The sequence below is a fragment of the Pelmatolapia mariae genome, linkage group LG17, assembly GCF_036321145.2.
Source record: "Pelmatolapia mariae isolate MD_Pm_ZW linkage group LG17, Pm_UMD_F_2, whole genome shotgun sequence".
In the NCBI taxonomy this organism is placed as follows: domain Eukaryota; kingdom Metazoa; phylum Chordata; class Actinopteri; order Cichliformes; family Cichlidae; genus Pelmatolapia; species Pelmatolapia mariae.
Genome location: NC_086242.1, coordinates 2,010,875 through 2,033,713, shown reverse-complemented (window position 1 = coordinate 2,033,713; position 22,839 = coordinate 2,010,875). Strand labels below are relative to the sequence as shown.

At 44.0% G+C, this 22,839-nt stretch overlaps 2 protein-coding genes across 9 annotated transcripts in view; one reads left to right on the top strand and one right to left on the bottom strand.

Annotated features, from left to right (window-relative positions):
- Positions 1-6,676, top strand: part of fcho1 (FCH and mu domain containing endocytic adaptor 1) — a 69,559-nt gene extending 62,883 nt beyond the window's left edge. For all 3 annotated transcript variants that reach the window (XM_063501018.1, XM_063501016.1, XM_063501017.1), the window contains exons 25-27: positions 2,498-2,562; positions 4,201-4,368; positions 6,220-6,676. In XM_063501018.1, the coding sequence (XP_063357088.1) occupies positions 2,498-2,562; positions 4,201-4,368; positions 6,220-6,248 (262 nt within the window). In that variant the 3' untranslated portion in view covers positions 6,249-6,676. The remainder of the gene's footprint in view (positions 1-2,497; positions 2,563-4,200; positions 4,369-6,219) is intronic.
- A 109-nt stretch (positions 6,677-6,785) lies between these two features.
- rfx2 (regulatory factor X, 2 (influences HLA class II expression)) overlaps positions 6,786-22,839 on the bottom strand; it is a 29,304-nt gene continuing 13,250 nt past the window's right edge. For 5 of the 6 annotated variants that reach the window (XM_063460484.1, XM_063460483.1, XM_063460488.1 and 2 more), the window contains 15 exons: positions 22,640-22,722; positions 21,841-22,111; positions 20,678-20,752; positions 19,711-19,892; positions 19,407-19,526; positions 17,576-17,697; positions 16,855-16,973; positions 13,608-13,720; positions 13,281-13,432; positions 12,931-13,028; positions 9,701-9,850; positions 9,368-9,576; positions 9,082-9,235; positions 8,958-9,000; positions 6,786-8,798 (listed from right to left, as the gene is read on the bottom strand). In XM_063460484.1, coding sequence (XP_063316554.1) covers positions 8,677-8,798; positions 8,958-9,000; positions 9,082-9,235; positions 9,368-9,576; positions 9,701-9,850; positions 12,931-13,028; positions 13,281-13,432; positions 13,608-13,720; positions 16,855-16,973; positions 17,576-17,697; positions 19,407-19,526; positions 19,711-19,892; positions 20,678-20,752; positions 21,841-22,111; positions 22,640-22,722 — 2,013 coding nt within the window. In that variant the 3' untranslated portion in view covers positions 6,786-8,676. The remainder of the gene's footprint in view (positions 8,799-8,957; positions 9,001-9,081; positions 9,236-9,367; positions 9,577-9,700; positions 9,851-12,930; positions 13,029-13,280; positions 13,433-13,607; positions 13,721-16,854; positions 16,974-17,575; positions 17,698-19,406; positions 19,527-19,710; positions 19,893-20,677; positions 20,753-21,840; positions 22,112-22,639; positions 22,723-22,839) is intronic. The other variant, XM_063460487.1, reaches the window with a different exon arrangement.

Sequence of the window (22,839 nt, the reverse complement as noted above, 5' to 3'; positions counted from 1 at the left end):
GCAGCAGGTATGACAGAGGTGCACATGGTTGCAGTAAAGCAGCAGTAACTTGTGTGAGAGCGTGCTACAGTCCAGAGGTGGGGGAGATAATGGACAGAGCTCAGTCTTCTGACAGTCTGGTGGATGAAGCTGTTCAGCAGTCTTGCCCGAATGCTTCGGTACCTCCTCCCCGAAGGCCAGAGGCTGAAAATGGAGCATGAAGGGTGGCGGGGGCGAGGCGAACGTTGAAGATGTTGTCCACGAGGGAGGGCAGCGAGGTTCTACGTTGATGGGTCTTCGAGAAGGAGGTTGTGAAGCCTCCGTAGCACACGGTGATGCAGCCGGGAAGGACACGCTCTGTGATGCCCTGGCAGAAGGAGAACGTGATAAGAGGTGGGACTCGTGCTTCTCATCGATTTGCAGAGGAAGCAGAGGCGAGTCGGAGCTCTCCTGTTGGACCAGGAGACGTCCTCAGAGTTCCTGTGGGAACTTGCTGCTGCTCGCTGTCTCCTGCAGCACCTTTGATAGTCAGTGGGGGGTGCTGTGGTCTGCCACAATCGGTTTAGTCTTCAGTACATTCAAGAAAAACGTGTTGTGTTTACACCACCGGACCAGGTGTAGTTGGCTTCATCATTGTTAGGGATCAACGACGATGTGGTTGGTGCTGCAGGCTGGAGCAGTACCAGCCACCAATAATACGATAATGCTGGTGATGCTCAGTCACTGTGTTCAGATGAGGTCATACTGTAGCCCTGTGACTGTTTGAAGACAGGACAGTGAATACATGCTGTATATACACTTCCTGAGAGCTGCTATAAGTAATAAATGTATGGGAAACTATGCATCATGGGTAAAGATATGTGCATGGTTAGCAGACTTCACTACTACTACTGTTGGATCTCCCTACAAGAAGGAAAACAAGAAAACAGAAATGTCTGCAGGACTCTGGATGCACTGCATGCATAAAATGTCCTAAGTTACACATTTACTCATAAAAAGCCCTGAAATCCTCTTAAATTGAGTTTGTTTTTAATCACATCACTGTGCTGCTATTTTAGGCCCCTCAACGGGATTATGCCACGTAACGTGACTCCGTCTTTAAGGTTTCATAGTTCTGCATTCAGGTTTTTGTAACAGTAGGCTGATTGGACACAGTAGCTAACTAAAAATGATTGTAGTTGATGCCGAATCTTAAAAGTTCCCACTGCTTCAGCGTGGCAGGAGGTCAGTGTAACGCTGTCCGGCTGAAATAATGGCGGAGCTTCATTAGGAGTTTTCTTGTACCCAGTCTCTCCATATGGCCTGTTAATATTGAGTCACTTTTTGTATTGAATGTGACACGTCATGGTTTATACTGTGTTTTTAGTCATTTTAATATCAGGACGACGCCGTGGTGCAGTGGTTGTCTTTGTCTCCTCACAGGAAGTGCTCCGCTGGTTTGACTCTGGGGCCTCTGTGTGGAGTTTGCATGTAGATGATGCACTCTGATATTCTACTTTTCATCTCTCAAGCATTTTTCTGACAACTCCGCACAAATCATACAATCTATAGATGACTTTAAATATAAATATATAAATACAGGCCATTTACCATTTACCATTTAAATGGTTTAAATGGATTCTGAAAATTTTCTGGGATAAGGATTTTGAAATTGATACCATGCAGTGGTGTAGTGACAGGTGAAGGATTATCCTAACATTGTAAGGCACACGCCCCATAATATAAGGATATTCCTTTCTTGTGCTACTACTGCAGCTTCTCAATGAGAGCATATTTTCCTCATTAACCTCCTAAGACCCGAACTCTTCCATGGCATACATTTTTAATTTCTCTTTGATATTTGGACATATTGGGACATGATGAATGTAAAAACAAAGAATTTTATTTTTTTTTACCTGATTTTTGTTTCTGAGAAAAATGAGATCCACATATGAGGATATTCATTTAAAATTGCGATAGAACAGTGGCAGTATAATGTCCTCGTAAGCAGATGTCAGGCCGTTGTAGAGCAAAATTTGGTCTAAACAACCCAAAATGTGATGTCCACATATGTGGACGCCAGGTCCTAGGGGGTTACACAAAAGCTGGCAGGATACACAGAGAGACGTTTTCAGGGAGCTTCGGCATTCAGAAAATGCCAGCAGGGCTTTACTGCAGGGAAGATGCAGCTGAGATCCTCTCAGTAAAATAAGAGTTTCACTGTTCCCTGCTGTTTGCAGACAGCAGCAGAAAATCAGATAAAGTGGCTCAAAAACGTCAGAGTGCAGTTATCTGCCAACTTCTTTGCCGGTTTAACTTCTGTGACCTTTGATATTAAACCACATTTGCTTTTACAGCCTGCAGCCACAGGTGGCGCCAAATCCATCGTCCAGATTAACGTTTATCGTTGTTGTCTTCTGTATTAGTAAAGATGTTTAAGAGGATGGCTGAGGTCGATAACCCGAGACATTTGGAGGATGTTTAAAGGTTGGAGGTTAAGAGCGTTTTTGGCCCCACTGACTTTTTTCTGCCTCCGCAGGAACGCTGATGAACGTCGGCTGCTCTGGAAACTGCCCAACCTTTCCCCGACCAACCACAGCAAAGGTCAGGGCTCTGATTTTTCCTTCGTCTCTGTTTTTAACCCCCATCGAACCAAGAAACCTCGATTAGTTGATGCTCGACACGCAAGACGCTCACACCAGTAACCGATTCGTTTTTCTCCTCTCTGCATCACTGACAGTCGTTACTGTCGGTGACTTCACAAACATCCGTGTCCTCTTCTCGAAGGTGTGCGATCACCTCGTTAACTGCAGAATTAACATGTGAGCGTGGCGGCGGGCCTTCTCCGCCTGGTGGAGATGAACAAAATGAGAGCGAAGCTGCTTCTGAATACTGAGCTGACTGATTGCATGACATTAATGGTACACAATGAGAGGTGACTCTAAGGCTCTAATTTCAGCTGGGAAAGTCGAACATTTAAGTCATTTAAGCTGAAGGTTTTCTTCACCCGTGTGCGTCTTTGTACCCGACACCCACAGCTCTCCTCTTTATCGCATACCTTATTCTTCTAATCATATTTTATTACCTCTATGTGAAGCAAAGGGCTTTACAGAGACTGATAAGGAAACTATTCACAGGACAAAGCATTGATAGTTAAAGTTGTGCGAGGTGGTGACAAAGCACTGAAAGGCTGCCATAACTCCTTCCTGCCCCTTCGAATCCTTTTTGTTTCTTTACGAGTTCAATTTTAAAAGTGCAGCTTTGCATAAATGCTGTCTGACAGTTTGTCATCAGTTAGCTTCACCGATTGTCTTATAAACAGAAGGTGTTGCTCAACTAGCATTTCTTCTTGTACGCCTTCGAACGCGCGGCTTCGTCATACGTGAACGCGCACACCTGTGCGACTTTCGCTTATTCGTTTGCGAGTCAAACAGGTGAGCCGAGGGTAGATTTGCTTCTGTCGGACGATCGCAATCAAACTTTCAGTGTGTGCTTAAGGAGCAGACTTGCAGCTTTGTTAACTCGTGAGGAATCGGAGTCGTTTTTAAGCACAGTCCCGCCGTCACCAGAGGCTCAGCACAAACGAAGCAGACATAACATCTGAAGGGCTGAATGTGGAGCTCGTGTGGATATGAGGAGATGTCAGCAAAACTCTGGAGCTCCATGGTTACTTACTTTCAATTTCCAGGCTTCTTTGGTGTTTTCACTCTTCTTTGTAAAATCACTTTTTTCATTTATAAATGTGGCTTCTTTTGTTACATGGAAAACAAATGTAAACATTTAGGTGTCGTGTTTTAAGAAACTCCGCCCCTTCTTTGTACTTTATATTTGACAGATGCCGCAAAATGATTCTGCTCTTCACCTGAACTCAAAGCACGCGTGTGCACGTGTGTGCGCGTGTGCGCGTGTCCTGTTTAGACATCTTTGTGAGGACCAAAAATTGGAGGTTTACTATGCTTGTGGGGACCAAGTCACTTGTGAGGGGACACACGCCACGAGTTTAAAACCACATTTTGAGCCTCAAAAATGTCTTCAATGTCAGGCTTACAGTTAGGTTATGGTTAGGGTTCATTTTTCATGATTAGGGAAAGCATTACGTCAATTAGATGTCCTCACTAAGATAGCAAAACGAGAATGTGTGTGTGTCTCAGTGAGGTAAACGGACCTTGTGAGTCACCGACTTTAAAGGGTTCAGGTCTTTCCTGCTCTTTATCACTGCCGTGTGTTGATGTGTGATTCCAGGCTCGGGGACTCTGTGTGCCAGCTGGCAGTGCCTGGAGGTCCCTCGCGGCCCTCCACCCAGCCTGGCTGTTCAGTTTGTGGGCTCTGGGGCCTCGCTGTCGGGCATGGACGTGGAGTTGGTGGGCAGTCGCTACCGCATGTCGCTGGTCAAGAAGAGATTTGCCACAGGTGACTCTGAACACACTCACGTGGTTTCTTTTTACTAATGATACCGGAGGTGGTGGCATTTGATCTTATTTTCCACACTTTACAGTGCTGTGTTAGTCGTTAAACACTCTTCTTTATATTTTGCTTTCAAAAGACAGACTTTGTTGTAATTTTTTTAAACTGCCCATGAGCAACCGTTCTCCATGGACATTGGCTGTTTATCCCCTTCACTTTCAGTCCAGTCCTCCCCAGTTGTTTTCAGAGGAATGTCTTTGTATTTAAAGCACCCAGCACTGACCTGAGAACCATTCAACTTATTTTTAAGAGATTTTCTTTTTTTCTGTAATGGAAATAATGCGAGTATTAGTATTCCTGTCATTTTTATATTATTTTGTTCCTGGCCAATGATATACAGGTGCAGGATTTCCTTTCTAACGCTGTTCTCATACCTGCCTCCTTTAAATCTAAAGCTGCCCAGTTTAGCACGATGGCTGCCAACAGCAGCTGTACGTTTTTACACTTAGTCTTTATACTGATAACAACATCATTTTTAGCAATCTCTAGAGTTAGGCTAATACTTGGTGCTAAGCCGAGTGATATCAAAGAGAAGCTTCAGTTCGAGTCCACTTTGTGTTTATGGTTAAAAAAAACAAAATAGGATCTAGTGCTGGGCGATATGGAAAAAATATTTATCACGATATGAATTCTTTTATATCACGATAACGATATATATCACGATATACCACCTGACCTGTGGTCATCTGGAAAGTATGCAGTCTGTAAACAGCGAGTGGAGAGGGTGCAGTCTTTGTTTTGAGTTACCGTAAAGCATGTCGCAAATCCGGGTGCACGTAAAGCAGCACCATGTTGCAAAACCACAAGACAGTTTCTTTGCGAAAAATATCATTTTTTTATACTTTATTATCTCTTGCATAAAGTTCAGAGTATGTATAGTGAGAAGACAACACTAATATATTTGCACAGGCTATTTAACCCTTTAAGACCTACCATAGAACCAAGTCCGCCAGAGCTTATCTTTACATTTATTTATTTTGAGTGTCTTCATAGTTTTATTTTTGAGACACACAAATTTTTATATATAAATGAAAATAAATAAATGCAAATTTGAGAAAAAACAGCATGTGCATCAAAATAAACTATTTCCAACAGTGTAATTTGACTTCTAAGCATCCCAGAAACGATACAGAAGAGCATAAAGTCAAACATGACTTTTAAAAACACCAACATAGACTTTGAAGCTTAAAAAACTACATTTTCCGCGAAAGTGACGTCACTTCCGGTTTCGGACAGGTAATGGCGGACATGCGATAGTTCGCGCTGACTTATATTCCAACTAGGAAGTGTTATGAACAGCTGATCGGATCGGCAAAGCCTGTTTCTGGAATATTATGTTTTTGTTGCTGGAAGTGCTTTTTATGCAATTTTTGCAAAGCTATATGTGGAAGGAAACCGTGACCTAGGGCAAGCTAATGGAATAAGAAGTACAACTCCTACGGTTTCATATGCAAAAAAAAAAAAACATTATTGCACTACCTTACGTGGTTCCAGTTCTACAGGGATTTAAAAATAGTTAGGGAAAACGGAGTGTGCCTGCTCCGACCGGTTGTAAAGGGTTAATGATATATTTTATGTAATAATTTGTAAAATTAGGGTTAGAAACGATAGAAGACAAATGGCACGATAGACACTTTTCTATCGTCCACACGATATATATCGTCATATCGCCCAGCACTAGTAGGATCTATTCTTTTTTTTCCCCCTCAATGGTTTGATTTCTTAATCTAAACATTTTGCATGTGTGGCTCCCCTTTCTGCCTTCTGATTATTCATTTATGTTAATGTCTCTGACAGGGAAGTACATGGCGGGCTGCTCCTTGTGAATCAAACTAAAGGACCGTCAGATTTCTGAACGGAGATCGCTGAAGGTTCAGAGAACTTTGCACTTTCAGTGCCTGAGTCGAGGGCTGGAGAGAGGAACTCACTTCCTCCCGTCAGTGTCCTGCTGCTCTAGGACCAATTATTTTCTCTAATTTAACCCGTGTGTTGTCGTACGTTCAGCTGTCCTCCTCTTCCAGGAAGAAAACTTTTTTTTTTCCTATTAAATCTGTGTTTGTGTTGTTCTGTACGCCTTTGTGTCAAAAGACTGCAGACTGAGATAGATATGATCTTGATGACTTTTTTTGGATTAGAAGAAAGTGTGAATAAAATAAAACTTTACTGTCTGGAGTTCCATGAAATCTAGAATTTTTAAATTCTGTAAGTGTTCCAGCTCTACAGCATCGATCGAGTCAATTATGAGCAAACATCTTGTACAAAACTTAAAAAAAAACTTGTTTGTAAATCTGATGTTTGATGATGAGATTTGATAAAAAATAAAAAGTGCTGGAATGTGTGGTTTTTTTTTTTTTGGTTTACATCAATTTATTACACATTGTGACCAGGTACAAAATACAGCTGAACTATGCAGTTTATTACAGACCGTCATCTGTCCTTAAGCTAGTTAAAGTGTAGTCAAGAACAGGTTTAAAAATACACAAAAATAAGGGTTCAGTATACTTGTAAGAACCTAGTTCAATAAAAAATAATCCTCCGTCAAAAAATCTAAAACAGCCTTACAAAACATTACAAAGTACACATAGAAATTATTCTTTCCAAAGCACTTTAAGGCAAATTACTGTGACAGGCACAAGTTACAAAAAGCCTTAAACTCAAATTCAAAGATTCCCATTGCTACAACAAAATCCTCTGTGAGGGAAATGAGGAGGAGGAGGGAAAAAAACAAACCAATTTCAACACAAAACTCAAGTCCATTAAATCAGATTAGTCCATATAAATAATTTTATAGTTGTTTCTTTTCCTTACGTCAGTTTAATAGCTTACTGAGAGCTTCAGCGCTGCAGTAATAATTAAATTTCATTACATTGAACAGTTGAGATTGGATACAGATTCATCACACACGCCAGTCTAATCAGTTACACATCAAAGCATTTCTTTCTGATACAATGTGACCAACCAGGTAACAGCATGAACAAAGATTAGGCAAAGGCCACGAAGCACACACTGTCTACATCATATAAAGATAGATATATATATAATTTATGGATTAATTCCCCAAATAACGCACTGGATTCTTCTATTTCAAACAAAACGTAAGACTTTAACTCGGTAACAGCATGAGGTCAAAGGATTCGGGGAGTGCGCGTCGGCTGCGACGCCCACGAGATCGTTTTGTGTAAGCGTTTTTGGTTTCGAGGCGTTTGATTCGTCTTGAAATGAGCGAGTCCAGATTCCAGTTCAGGGGTTAACGTCCCGTCTCCGTAAAGCTGATTACTGTGGATTTGTTCTGACTGCGTGGCAGCTGAGTAAACTGCCACAGGTCCCCACAGAGCCGTCGCGACACCCAAACCGTGAGGAGGAACGAGGAGAACTATTTACATTTTATAAAAGAAATGGGTGAGGGACACGAAACAGTGGCTACATTTCATTTTTTACTTTAATGTTTTGTTTTTTTTTAATAGTTGCCTCATCATGTGAGCCAAATGAGGCACAGCATAGAAATCTACTGAGGTAAACGGGTCAACGTGTTACACAGCCAAGCTGACAGCAGGAGCTTCCTGCCTTACCGACTACTGCGACATTACGAGGTCCTGCCTGACACACGGAGCCGGAGCTGAGGCTCGGCTGGTGGGAGCAACTGAGGAGAAAGGTCCTTTGGGTCTACAGGTTGCATGTTCTTGTTATACCCCCCAGCGTTCGCTACGAGCTGCAGCAGAGGCAACGAGGAGAGCACACCTACACATAATCACTGTTAAAGGTGCTTCGAATGTTTGAGGTTTGGAGACGATACATTCATACTGCGGTAGAGGCACAGCTGAGGGACAGACATCTCAAAGTTAGCAATCTAAGGCACTCAAATGACACTATGGCACAGCTAGTTAGAGTCTTAAAAACAAAAAGAGGGAGGATGAATCACCAACACCACACATCCAGTAAAAAAAGAAAAGTACTGCACAAACTCATTCACAGTTGCAACAAAAACAAAGATGCTCAGACCTGTTGCAGAGTGGCGCGAAAAGTAAAAAGAAACCACCTGTGAGCTTCTCTGGGGGAGAAGCTCACTGTATTTATAAATGCTAGTGAGGGGAGGGCTGACATTGCTACACTCTTGTCTATGTACATTGCACACGCTGACTGCAGGAGGATGCTCGGCCCAGGGGCCAAGAGCGGCGACCCGAAAGGCCTAAAAAGAAATAAACGAGTGAGATGCTGGTCGGTGTGGCTCTCAGTCTGACCCCGTTCACACCAGACTCACATCTCCTGCAGAGGGTGGCTCATTTCGATCCTCTCTCTCTTTACGGCCGGTTCAGTCGGTCCTCTGGATGCATCGGCGTCGCTGCCCAAATCACTCATCTCATCTGAGAAAGACGCATCTGCAGAGACGCACACGGCGACTGTTAATGTGAAAGCAGTGACCAGTAAAACTATAATACAGTGAAATACATTCCTAACAGCACCCCAGAAGGTTGATGCTGTTCATCTGGACTTAAACTGAATTGTATCGAATGAAAAATGAAGATAGTGAAACGTACCTTTTTCCATGAGTGATGGCATCATAGAGGTCAGGTCACTGAACTGTGATTTAGATGAGAAACTGTGTCAGTCATTGCATAACTTAAACTATTCCTTCCTCGCTCTTTAAACACACTCTCTCACCTCTCCCATGACAGCAATAGGAGTTTCTCCAGTGGCCTGAGCCACTCGGTGCTCCACCAGGTAAAACATGTACTCGTCGTAAAGAAGGCGAATAAGGTGGAAGGAGCCGAAGCTGGCTGCACTGCGCAGAGTCAGATCTCTGATCACCATGGAGCTACAAGAGAAGGAAAGATGTCACGTCAAGGAGCTACAGGGAGCTTTACAAGCTAAAGAACGTTTCCAAAAACACCACGTAGTCGGCAGCTTATACTGGAAGTGTGAACGGAGACGAGTCCACCACACCGACCTGTAGAAAGACCATTTGAGCAGGAACTGGCGTGCAGCTTTGGGGAAACTGGGGCTGCCCTGGTGAGGCTTCAGAACCTGAGAGACCACGTTATCCAGCCAGGTGGCCCATTGGTCCAGAGAGCTCTGCTGCTGTAGGGTGACCTTAAAGTCCTGCTCCAGACGCTGAACCACACTCTCGTCACACTGACACACCCACGACGCCTGCTCCTGTTAGACACAACAAACACACCCAGCCACATTCAGCAAGAAAACCCTAAACAGGGTGTCGACACATTCACTTCCCGTGTGCAACACAAATATTTGTCTTTTCGATGTGAGGTTTTCCGCTCACCTGGACGTTGGCAAAGTCCACCCTGTTGAGGTCGGAGAGCATCTGGTTGATCTGGGAGGTGTTCTGGAGGACGGCACGCGCCGCCTGGGCCAAGTGGTTCAAACTGGTGTATCGTCTCAAAGTCTGAGCAAACGCGCTGACCACGGCCACCTGCGCACAGAAAATACACTATGAGCCCCGTTCGACTGGAATGAGTCAGAACAGATGAACCGTTTGTTTTCAGGATGAAAATCTGCACCAAAAATAAAAAGCACGGCTATTTTAAATGTCACAATGTCATAGCGTCAGAATCCTGCGACGCTTCAACATCACACGGAGACAGCTGAGGTGGTTTGGGCAGGGCTCGCAAAATCGCTAGCCCGACGTCCCGGGGCTAGCGATTTTTCCAGTCGGGCTACCAGAATCTATCCCTGCCCTGCCCGTCGGGCTATCATAGGAAGGAAAAATATATGTCAGTGCTTTTGCATTCTTTCGGAAATGTAGCTGGGTAAATATGTCATTGGCATCGGTGAACCACTGTCAATATGTGACTAGGGCTGCTCAATTAATCGAATTTTAATCTAAATTACGATCTGGGCTTTCAACGATCATTAAAAATGACTGAGCCGATTATTAGCTCCTCCTCTCGCGCTGCTCCGTGTGGCAAATCGAGCGCACCTCTCTGCGTTTCGAACACGCGGCACAACAATTAAGAGGAGCTAACAGAGGGAAGCTCGGAAAGCTAAGCAGAAGTTATTTGGAGAGGAGAGTGACTGCCGTTGGCTGAAAAGAGGTTAAAAAAAAAACCCTTCAGTGGTGTGGAAACATTATGGGTTCGCGGAGTCAGACGTGGATCAAGTAGACATAGTGTGGAAACTTTGGTGTTGTAGCTGCACCACAGAGCGACATGGCAAAGTTCACTAAACATAGATGTTTACATTTTATTTTTTTATATTGCAAACATTTGCACTGTTATCAGTATTTGCACACTATTTTATACTATTTTTGACAATCTTTAAAGCCATTATTCAATACATTTTTATTGTTAAATAAATATCATCAAATAATCGAGATCTCAATTTCAGTGAAAATAATCGTGATTATCATTTTTGCCATAATAATTGAATTTGCGCTTGTTTTTTGCTTTCACTTTGCAATCGCGCAAACTGCGTATAGAGAGCAACAGTACTGATTGGTGAGTGACGATAATTTGCGCACCAATTCCTCTGACATCGTCTTATCAATCGTTAGTTTACTATGCAAACATGACAAGTGAAATCTCCCGCAGGAAGCTTAAACATGTGAGAGGTTGATCGCGCAGAGAATCGCTGAGCGTTATGTGAGTGCGTGTGTAAAGGCAGCAGGATATATATTTTAGTTCTGCTGAGCCAAATAAGACCGGTCAGGGTGAAGAAGTGACAGCCAAAGAAAAGCTTACCACAAAACGGAAAAGTTATGAAAAATCAGACTAAGGCAAAAAAGAAAGTGCAGCTTTATGGTTTCATGGACAAAAGAATTTCTGTGGCTGGAATATGACAAGCTAAATAACCAGGGGTGCACATAAGTGGTCCGCAGGTGCGCATTCGCTGTCAAAATAAAATACGCGCACAAGATAAGAAGTTGCAACGCGTGTTTGCGTCCATAAGATTTTCTGGAGGAGGACAGACATTTGTTTAGAACTCTTAAAGATGTCGAAGAAGCTCCTTTAAGCAATTACTTTGGTGTTCCTCCACCTCCAAAGAAATGTCAGATGGAGTCCGAACCACAAAAGAAGCGCGTATTCTAGGAAAAGTGGTTGCAGGAGGTGAGCTGGCTTTAAACAAATGATGAACGCACAGAGATTTGGTGCAGAATGTGCCATGAAAATTCCACTCTAGTGGACAAAAACACTGCCTTTTATATGGACGCAAACGCGCGTTGCAACTTCTTATCTGGTGCGCGTCTTTTATTTTGACAGTGAATGCGCACATGCGGACCACTCATGTGCACCCGTGTAAATAACATAATGTTCTGCCGGGTGTGTTGTTGGTTTCCCTCGATTTCTGAGTCGAAAAGTGCCTTTGTTACTGGGACCAGTAATTTTAAGAAAGACCCCCATTAGAACCCATGAGAAATGCAAGAAATGGATTATTGCTCAGTCTGCAAATAACATACTAAAAATCAACCTGAAAAATCTGTTTAGAACAGCCTACTATGTTGCAAAGAGTGAACTACCACTGGCAAAATTTAGCAGTCTTTGCAAACTTCAAAAAGCAAATGGCCTAGATCTTGGTTCCACTTGCCTCTTACCTGTGATTTCAGTGGAAATTTCAAATTCAGGATCTGACACAGACTGATTCCTGTTCTACAGTTCTTACAAGTTCATAGAAATTTCTGTTCAATTACAACCAAGTATTTGAGTTGATGATTGTAATTTTTATACAATATTGTAATTTGTGTTTCAACAATTTTTTGATTAATGTTTTGTTTCCGTTACAATATTATACATTAAAGTATAATATTGTAACGGAAACAAAACTGGAAACAAAACATAAAAAAATTGCCCCCTTTTTTATTCGGGCTACTTAAATTTATTTTGGGCTACCAAAAACTGAAGAGTCCCTGCCCGAAGGGCTACCAGGGATTTTGAAATTTTGCGAGCCCTGGGTTTGGGCATCTGACGAGAATGCTTAATGGGCAGCTCGGGCAGCTGTTTCAGGCATGTGATACGGGAAGGAGGCCTCGGGGTAGACCCACGAAACACAGGAGAGATTTTATGGAAAACCTCTGTGTTACCCCCAGATAAGGTGGAGGAGAGGGAGGGCTGCTGCCCCCACAACCCAGTGTCCAATAAGTGGATGGATGGATAAACAAGATTCCACAGTTTTCTGATAATTCACTGAAGAAATCTTCAGAAAAGAATTTTGGGTAAACTTTTAAGGTCATATCACCATGTGGTGATACACAGATGGACATTTAGCAGCAGCGTATAAAGAACAGTGATGTACATGACTTTCATAGCCAGTAATAACACATAAAGCACAATAGTAGACTGTATCCAACCTCTGTAGGTAGTGGGCAGGTGCATTCATAAAAAGCAGATCACCGTAGTGTTGAATGAAACACTGATCACACGAGAGTTTGAAAAGTTCACAGCTGAACATTTGTGGAAATATGATTTTAAAACCCTACTTAGAGAGTTGCTGGGTTTTATAGCTCACATAAATCATGTGCATGCATGCAGACGATCTGAAAAAGATTTCTGCTGATACCTTAGTGCGGATGATCTCTTGTGGAAAGCTGGTCATGGCATTAGTCAGCCAGCCCTCCAGACTCTTGGCAAAGTTACGGATGGCCTGAGTGAGAGTGCCTGAAGAAAGAGAGCAGCCTGGATTATCATTACTGTCCCCACTCTGCAGAAAGCCTTTCAGCGAGAGTGTAAACGCAGTACGCTGAAAACAAAGAAATGCCACTAATGTGTCAGCATATACGTCAACACAGTGAGCCCCTGGTCCTAAATTCATCCTGTTGTCACTGATCAGTCTAAACTCTCAATATATTGCTTTACTTGTTTAAATTTTTAAAAAAAAATCATTAGAATGAAATCCTCAGCAGTACTGACTGGGAACAGGTCGCAGCACGTCGGGGATCAGGATCTCCACCAGGGCCTGGTAGAGGATGTGATCGCAGCTCCTCATCCACAGCCTGACAGGCTCATATTTGCACAGAGCCACCAGCTTCTCTCTGGGAATCACACCTTCCGGTTCATCATCACTACACACACACACACACATATATATATTTTTTTAAAAATAACGGCCGCCTTACAAACAAAACTTTTGCTTGTAATTCAAGTGAAAAAGCAGTAATCACAGACATGACATCACAGGGTCATTTATTGCCCTGGCGTCAAACACTGAAGCCTTTTTTCCCCCTTTTTCTTTCTGACCTGCTGGGAAGGGTTGTGCTTCCATCACTAGGTGGCGGTGTTGAATACCAAAACGTCTGCCAGAGTTTCTCAATGTAGTGGAACTGGAGGTTCATCACCACATCCAAAGTAGCCTGCAGGAGGGGAAGCAGGGGAGGGAATTGAGGGGGAGGGAACAGAGGAGGGAAAAAGAGAGGGAGGAAGAAGGGGACAAAACACACAGAGCTGAACCATGGCAACCAGACACACAACAAAGTTTCTACAGCCAGGCGGGCTGCCTCTCTCTCACTGCAGGTCCTCCTGGTTAGACAATGAGCCAGCTCAAACACAGCTCCCTGCACATTAATCACCAGGAGAATCTTAAAGGCCACGCTCGGGCTTCATCTGGACGGGTCGTTTTATGCTTTTTGCATTTTATTTCACATAGATTTATGCTTCCATCTGCCTACTTTTAGTGACCTGCGCTAACCCATGTGACTTCCTTTTTCCTGTTCAGAAGCCCCTTTGAAAGGAGAGCATGCTGCATACAAGTGAACACTCGAGCACAAAGGAAGCAGTGGCAGGGTTCAGACCTAAAATGATTCGCCGCTTCTAAAACTAGAGTCAGCACATAACCCCCCGCCCCCCTCGAATCCAGCGCTGCGCAGATTTTTTGGGGCCGTTCATCAGGTCAGAGGAGGTGACTCTCTGGACTCCACCTGAAGCAAAAGGTCAATCTGACAATCTGAAACTGTCCACGCCGAGCCTCTGCTGAACTGAAAAGTTTGATTTGCACCGTGAAATTCTCTGCTTTCTCTATCTGGCAGGACACGCACTTGCTGCTGGATCTTGTTACACAGCAGCGTAGGCTCAAATCACATGATATGTTTTTGCTTCCTCTTCAGCCATCGCCATGGCAACCGTGTTTACAGTTGCCCCCAGCAACAGGTCAAACACAGAACTCCAAAACAAAAAGGAGAATTTCCCATCCCCTCTTAAACGGGAGCTTTTCGCGTCCAGTTTTATGTGCCACACACACACACACACACACACACACACACACACACACACACACACACACACACACACACAAATATAAAAAAAATTTAAAAAGTGCAGGAGAAAAAAAACAAAAAACGTGTTCACGTGCAGAGCTCCGACAGACAAGCAGGCCTCCGGCGGAGCTTCCTGAATCTTAACGGCTTGTTTCTGTGCACTCGCACAAAAAAAATCCTGTGATTTATTACCCTGCAAGGTTTACTGAAAACTAATCATTTATTCTCAAACGTTCATCCAAAGGCTTGGCTGACGCCTGGATATTTGGCTGTTACCATGACATTAATAAATACATGCCCCACACTGGATACTTTACAGCCCACTTGAAAAGAGACTCTTTACTCTTTAGAGTAAAATATTATTTTTAGCTAAAATAATCATTATTTGTGTTGTAACGTTAAATGATATCAATAAAACCCTTGGCTAATGTGTTAATAGGTCAGTGTTGACACGCACACACACACACATTTTTTTTTTTTTGAAAATAACAAAACAGGATAAAATGTCGAGTGCATGAACATTAAAGACGCAGAGTCAGCGAGACTGACAGAAATGTGCTGGCTGCCAAAGCCAGGAGCCCGTGTGCCTGTCCGCCGACAAGGCTGCACAAAGGCCCAAGGGGAGGCCACCACAAAGACACCAAGATGTCCACCCAGTGCACTGAAAGGTTAATTGGCATGTCTTGAAAGCTGCACGGAGATGAAAAGACGGCTGGAACAAAGGGAGCGTGGTGAGGCTGGACAAGGGGAGGGCAGGGATAATACGATAAAGCCAAAGCTTTGCTGCTTTTAATCACAGCCGCTCGCCTGTCTGTAAAGACCCACGCTTTAATGTCCAGAATTATTTCTGCTCTTCTGCAATGTGGTTCGATACAGGTCGCTGAGGGCGACACTAAATTTCACCCCGTAGCTGCCAAGTAAGGTTCCCGTCTCACCTCTCTGTCCTCCTCCTCTTTCTCTGCACATCAGTTAAATGATATTTAAATGTCAGTGGCGTCGAATTGATTCTTATTCTCGAAAGCAACACCAGGTCACCGCAGCCGGGCGGCGCCTGACCCCGGAGCAGAGGACTGACATGGGTGTCAGTCTGACGAGGTGATCGCTATTTATGAAGGCAGGAGGTTTGTGGGATCGACTCAAAACGAACAGCAGGAAACTCACTGCTCGCTGATATGATATCTCACACTCAACTGCTGACTGATGCGTAAGAGTTTATGTGACATAAGAATGAGTCATTACAGCTTATAATGCCACTAATTAAACTGCAGGCTTCCATTGTTTCAGCTTCAGCCTGTTTAGCAGGTAATAAATATCAAAGCTGGAATTTATAACAGTGCGGTAATAGGCTCTACTCAAATGTGTTGTTCATGTGTTTGATGTGCAAAAGACCAAAATAACATGATTAAAACCAAAACTACACAGGACGCATTAATTGTTTCTGCAGATGAAAGAACCCCCCCCCCACACACACACACACACACACACACACACACACACACACAAATCATCTTTTTTCACTGTCAAAATGCATCTGCTTATTAAAAATTCATCATCGCTGTTTGTTATGTATATTCACAGATCTCTGAAGGTGTCACAAACATGGCACTTAATCCACTGAAAGTAAAGTGCAGAACACTCTGGTGGAGAGGTGTCAAACATAAAGCCCAGGGGCCAAAATTGGCCCGCTGGACAGCTATGATAAAAGTGAAGGAGGACAAATTTTGCACTTTAAACTATATTTCCATGAGTTTTACAGTTTTTCCTACTGATAAAGAAATAATAGATGAAAAAAAAATATTCAAAAATCTTGTTGTTTTTTGTTTTGTTTTTTTCATTTCAGTTTTGCTTTTTGTTTTTACGATGGATCCACAGTAATTTAAGGGGAAAACAAGAACATTTTCTGTGAATTAACAACAACTTCCTGTTTTATTTTTGCAGGGCAGTCTGGGCAGTAAGCTACCAGGACATTTAAGCCCAAAGAGTTGATGGCATCAGATTTCTATCATTTAGCAGAGCAGCACTCCTGCACTGGTCCGGCCCACTCATGATGAAAGTGGGTTGTATGTGTATATATGACGATGTTTTCATTGTTTGTTTAACATTTAACTATGTGAGAAGCGGCGGAGGCGAGGGCAGAGTGTACTGTAACTAGGAATGGGATGCTACAAAACTGAAGAACAAAGGTTCACATGTAAGACAAATCCAGAAAAGAATACCGCTTCACTGTGACCCACCTCGCAGTGGTCTCTGTAGAGTGTCTGCAACTTCTTAATATCATTCATGTTGATGCGCTCAGGCAGAGGCTGGGTGCCCAAGTCAGGAGTTGGAAACGGAGGCAAGCTGTGAGACATATCTGCATAAATGTAGACAGGCGTCACTCATTTCACTCACACAGCAACAAGGAATAATGACACATATGACATCAACTGTTTTATGGATACGTGTAGCTCATATGGTCTGCGTCACAGTGTCTGACATTTATTACCCAAGTTTAAAATCTATGTTCTAGTAAAGCCAAGACGTAGCTATGATGTATTTTTATTGGAGATTATGTATCGGAATTTCAGGAGCGGGACCACGCCTCCAAACACGCTCCTTCCGGTTGTCATCTATATAGGTTCCCTCAGTTCTGCAAGCTGTTCATTCTCGTTTATGTGCCCCACCCTCCCTCCCTCCTTGTTCTTAATTCTTTAACTTCTTCACTCCTATTTAGTACATGGGGATCTGCCAGGGAGCCGTCGCCAGTACCCTTCGAAGCCTTCCCCAAACCGCAGCTCAGTTCATGTCAAAGCGTTCACCTTTACCAACTAAAACACTGTCAAACCTAAAATGAGGACGTGGGCCCAGCTAGTGAAATAAAAATATCTAGTGCTAGCATTAAAGACTGTATCTGGAAAGAGAAGTGATAAGAGTTAAACCACCTTAAGCAGTATCAGTGGGAGCGCCTGTGCTTACCTATGTACTGCTGGTGGTGTTGGCTCTGAGCAGCCACAGACTGCTCTGGAGTGCTGCTGCAGTGCTGCGAGCTCCCACACAGACTGTCAGACATGCTGTCCACCTTCTGCAGAGGCTTGAACCTGTGTAGACATAAGAAGGCGGAACATTAGTGATTTTTGAAGGTCTGGGGAAGCACAATGAAAGAATCGGACACTGAGGAGCACACGCACGCATCGCATTCGGCACAAAACCGAGGCTGATTTATGCGGGTTTATTGCCGATTTAAGCGGCAACTATCCATCCATTCATCCATTTTCTTCCATTTATCCAGGGCCAGGTTGTGGGGGCAGCAGCCTATACAGAGAAGCCCAGACCTTCCTCTACCCAGCCATCTCCTTTAGCTTGTCAAGGGGAACACCAAGGCGTTCCCAGGCCAGCTGAGAGATATAATCTCTCCAGGGTCTGCCCTGGGGCCTCCTCTCGGAGCACTTCGTGCAGGAGGCACCCAGGAGCCATCCCTGTCAGATGCTTGAATCTTCTCACCTGGCTCCTTTCAATGTGTAGGAGTAGCAGCACTAGTCTGAGCTCCTCCCAGGTGGCCAAACTTGTCACCCTATCTCTAAGTGAGGGGCCAGTCACCCTTCACAGAAAGCCAATTTCTGCCGCTTGTATCCACGATCTCATTCTTTTGGCCACTACCCACAGCTCGTGACCATAGGTGAGGGTAGGGACGTAGAGCGACCAGTAAATCAAGAGCTTCGCTTTTACACTCTGCTCTCTCTTCACCACGACGGACCGGTACAGCCTCCGCAACCCTGCAGCCTCTGACAAAGGGCAGGCCAGGCAGAGTCCAACACCCACCGGAAACGAGTCCGACGTATTCCCAGCTATACGGACCAAGCTCTGGCAACAGTTGTATAAGGATCGAATGGCTCGTAGCAACAGGCCGGGTAACCCATGCTCCCGTAGCACCTCCCACAGGACACTCCGAGGGACACGGTCGAATGCATTCTCCAAGTCCACAAAACGCATGTAGACTAAACTCCCACGCACCCTCAAGTGTAAAAAATAGTTGGTCCAGCGTTCTGCGACGACCAGGACAAAAACTACCTTGTTCCTTCTGTAGTCGGTGTTCGACTACTGGACGGACTCTTCTTTCCAGCACCCTGGCATAGACTTTCCCTGGAAGGCTGAGGAGTGTGATTCCCCTAAAGTTGAAACCCACCCTCCTATCCCCTTCTTAAAGATGGGAACCACCACCCCGGTCTGCCAATCCTGATCTCCACACAACATTATAGAGGCGTATCAACCAAGACACCCCGACAACATCCAAAGCCTTCAGGAACTCAGGGCGACCCTCATCCACCCCAGTGGCCCTGCCACAGAGTAGTTGTTTAGCTGCCTCAGTGAGTCGCCCCCAGACTCTGCTTCCTCTACAGAAGACACGACAGCAGCATTTAGGAGGTCCTCGAAGTGTTCCTTCCACCACTCGATAACAGCAGCAACTACATTTTTGTTTTTGAAATATGTTTTCTAAGTTCGGTGGGTGTGTCAGAGCTGATAACCAAGACGTGCAGTGATCTATTATATGTGCTGCATTAAAGAGTTTATTCCTGAGTGAGTTTCACTAAAAGAGGCTCATGGGTTTCCAGGACACACGGTACATTATGGACACACTAGCAGCATCGCTGTTCTTGTTTTTGGTTAAGCAAAAGGGAAATGAATATAGCCAGCTGTCACAGGACTGATGTCAGTGAAGGTTTATTCAGAAACTAGTAAAAGTCATCACGGAGCCACAGAGATGTAAAGAAAGGATGCTACAGCAGGCAGACAGGGAGAAAAACCTGACCTCTGTTTCTGGTGGACTGGCTGCTGCCTCATGGCCATGTACTGGGTGTCCTCCTGCAGCCGGTTGAGCGGCGAGTCTGGCTTCACCCGGATGCCGTAGTAATGATACTTAGAGTTGCCTCTGGTGGATAGAGTGAGAAAAGCCAGAAACCAGTCATGAGAAGCCTTGCCATCAGTGTAATCACTATCATTAGCCCGGTCCATCAGCAGGTTACCAGTGCCTATAAGCATTAAGCATCATCAAATCTATAATGGTCATGTGATTACCGTCATCAGCATCTGCAACAACCTCTTCCTCTTCCTACCTGGTGCCGAGGCGGCGGGTCCTCAGGCCCATAAAGACTGAACGGATGAGTTTGCCGAAGGAGGCTGCGTTAACTGGGTCCAGTTTCTGTTCCTGACAGTGCCGCAAGTAGTGGTTATAGAGGGAGGACCGGGGCAGGCTAACTCCCTCCGCTGTCTCGTAGTTGTCCAGAAGCCATTGCAGCTAAAAATACACAGAAGACAAGTCACAAAAAAAATTAAAAATAAAAATTTGCGTGATAGTCACCTGGTGAAGACACGTCACAAAACAGACAACACGCACACGGTAGCCTGTTTTAGTTTAGTGATATAAATACCAGAGACACCACTGCAGCCCCCCCATCTAACTGTATTCTTCAGAGAACATAAGTGACTACAGCAGTAACTAAGGAGAATGGCTGAAACTGAAGAAATAATCGGCAAAATTATGATTTGTAATATGCAATCCAATAAAATACGTCAAAGTAAATTTATGCAAACAATATAGCAAAAAAAAATTATGTTAAGAGTGAAGGAAAGGAATCTACACCACAAATGTCCTCATGCAGGTAAAAACCTATCCAGAGATATTACGTGAATCTCATTCTTAAGCCTTATTACACCTGACGGGCAGCGTCCTGGCAGGACGAAAGCTGCACTGTAATAAAATCTGAGTGCGTGTCTCGCTGTACTTAGAAGTGAAAATAACAGAAATATTTGGAAACATCAATCGACTTAAGTACATGCAGACGCAGAGCATTAATGCACATGTACAAGATACATAACTGAGGAAAGAGTGATAGCAAATGCAAGTTCAGATAAAGAAAATTAATTGTGCGTGTCAGTGAGACAGTGCAGAAGCAGTTTAAGTAGCAGTGCGTTCATCTCAGCGGAGCACGAGAAGAGTACAGCCCACAGATTCAGCCACGGCTTTCTTTCCTGTTTTCCCCCTCTCACGTCCTTTTCAAAGAAAGTTCCTGGTTGACTTACATGGCTGTTGAGCAGGCTGCTTTTGTGACTTGCAATTCCTTCAGACTTTTGGAGGTTTTCAATCGCCATTTCAAGCTAAAGAAAGAAGAAGCATGCAAAAAAGGAAAAAAAAAGAAAGAAGTGGACACAGAAGGGGGAGGAGGCAAGAAGAGATTGAGAGAGACAGAAAAAGGGAAGGGAACAGAAATAAGCAGGGGTATATGAAGAAAAAAACAAAACACACACACAAAAAGATAAAGGTAATAAGACTGTTAGCGAGCAGCCAGATCTCTGCATTTCTATTAAAAATCAGTCAGTGTTGTAGCCAAATATATACTGGCTGACAAAAGCATGCAAATCAAGGGACTCATAGGGTTAAGCTGCTCAGTGAAGGTTTGCGGTCAGACACTCTAATGTATGCAAATAGGAACCACAAACGGGGGTCGCAGGTCAGCTTAAGGTTTTCAGCAACAGGTCAACAATGCCTACCACCCTTCAGTTTATCAAACAATGTAGCTGAAAAATATTTGAAGAGCTAAATGGCAGACAGAGTAAGCTGTGACTACGACTTAAGCAAAACTGTCACTGTAGAAAAATACGCTGACATATTAGTCTCTCACTAGACAACGAAAAATAATGGAGTCCAACTGGCGGGCAAAGTGAACGACAAAACCAGGGACATTCTGTTGAGCTGTAGAAGAAAAATCAAGTCAAAAAAGACTTGGTAGTGCAGCCAAACTGGAGACGGAATAAAAGGAAAAAGAAACGGGCAGCGGTCCAAGCCTTAAGAAGGCTCCCGAGGGCTCTTGGCCAAATGGTAATGAGCCCCAAGGGTTGCTTTGTTTCGTAGGGCGCTCAAGTGCCTGTGAAAACCTCTGAAACAAGGCAGTGCTGAATTATTTAAGCCAATGTCCCGGTTCTGCGGGCTCACTGGCCTGCACCACTCTGTGCGTTACTACAGAGCTAGGAGGCCCCGACTCAGGCTGCAGGTTCCTGGGAAACTGGGTGGTCAATTAGGACACAGTCTGTCTCAGGTAGCGATGAAAGTTACTATCAAAACCATCATTTAGACCCCCCCCTGACTCTTTCAGTCATTAAGTATTCATTTTTGCTTTGTTATTAATCCTGTTCGAGTTGGTAAATGTGCACCAGAATAACAGCACAGCGGGACGGCTGTTGCTCACCATAGCCGAGGAGGAACGCGACGAGTGTGATATGTGGTTGCGGCTTCCCTCCATATTTCCGCCGTGGATCAGGTAGGTGCTGCCGCTGGAGATGATGTGGCTGCTGCCCACGTCCATGGTGATGCCTACCATGCCGTGAGGGGGCACGCCGCCACTGGCAGAGGAGACCACCGTGGTAACATGACCTCCACCGGCCTGAGAGTCAAAGTAGGGCCCACCACTGCTTTGCCCGTACAACTGTGCCTCGGGGTTGTAGGAGTAGGCTGTTCGGCTGCAGAGAGGCCACAGAAATTAAAGAACATTTGATTTTCAGCTCTGTCTGGAAAGAGGATTCTTTATGCAAACACACGGGGAAAAAGCAACAACAACAAAAAAAAATCCAAAACAGTATTGTTGATATACTACATAATTGTGTTAACATAGGCAAAAATTACCGAGGTTGTCAAAATATTTCGTTTTGCTGGAGTCATTAAATATCAAACTGGGATAAAAGTCGTTTAGGCATCAGTTACCTTTAATGGCACTTTGATCTGAGAGATATTTGTTAAAAAGTAGTCTGGACAATTATTTGTCTTATTCCTTTTATCCAGCACCGATTTAGACATAATCCAAGATGACTCCACATTTGAGACGGAGCCAAATATGTGCAGCGCTGAGTCTGTGTGATTTAGAAAGCAGTCCTTCAGGCTCTTTCACTGACAGAGTTATTGTAGTAAATACAATGTGTTTCAGTTTCACAATAAATCTTTGTCTGCATTTTTTTTTTATTTCCCATTTGAAAAGATGCAGCACGACTCACATTGTTCCATTGGTATAAACCGCATCTCCACTTTCTCCAACATACTGGACCTGTGATGGGTAGACATGCTGCACCTGCTGCACCTACATGGAGATCACAGCACAATGAAAGCAGTGATCAGTGGAAACAGGCCTGAGAATATGTCTTATTTATTTATCAGAACCAGCTGCAATCAAGTGGGCAATAGGAAAAAAATAAGA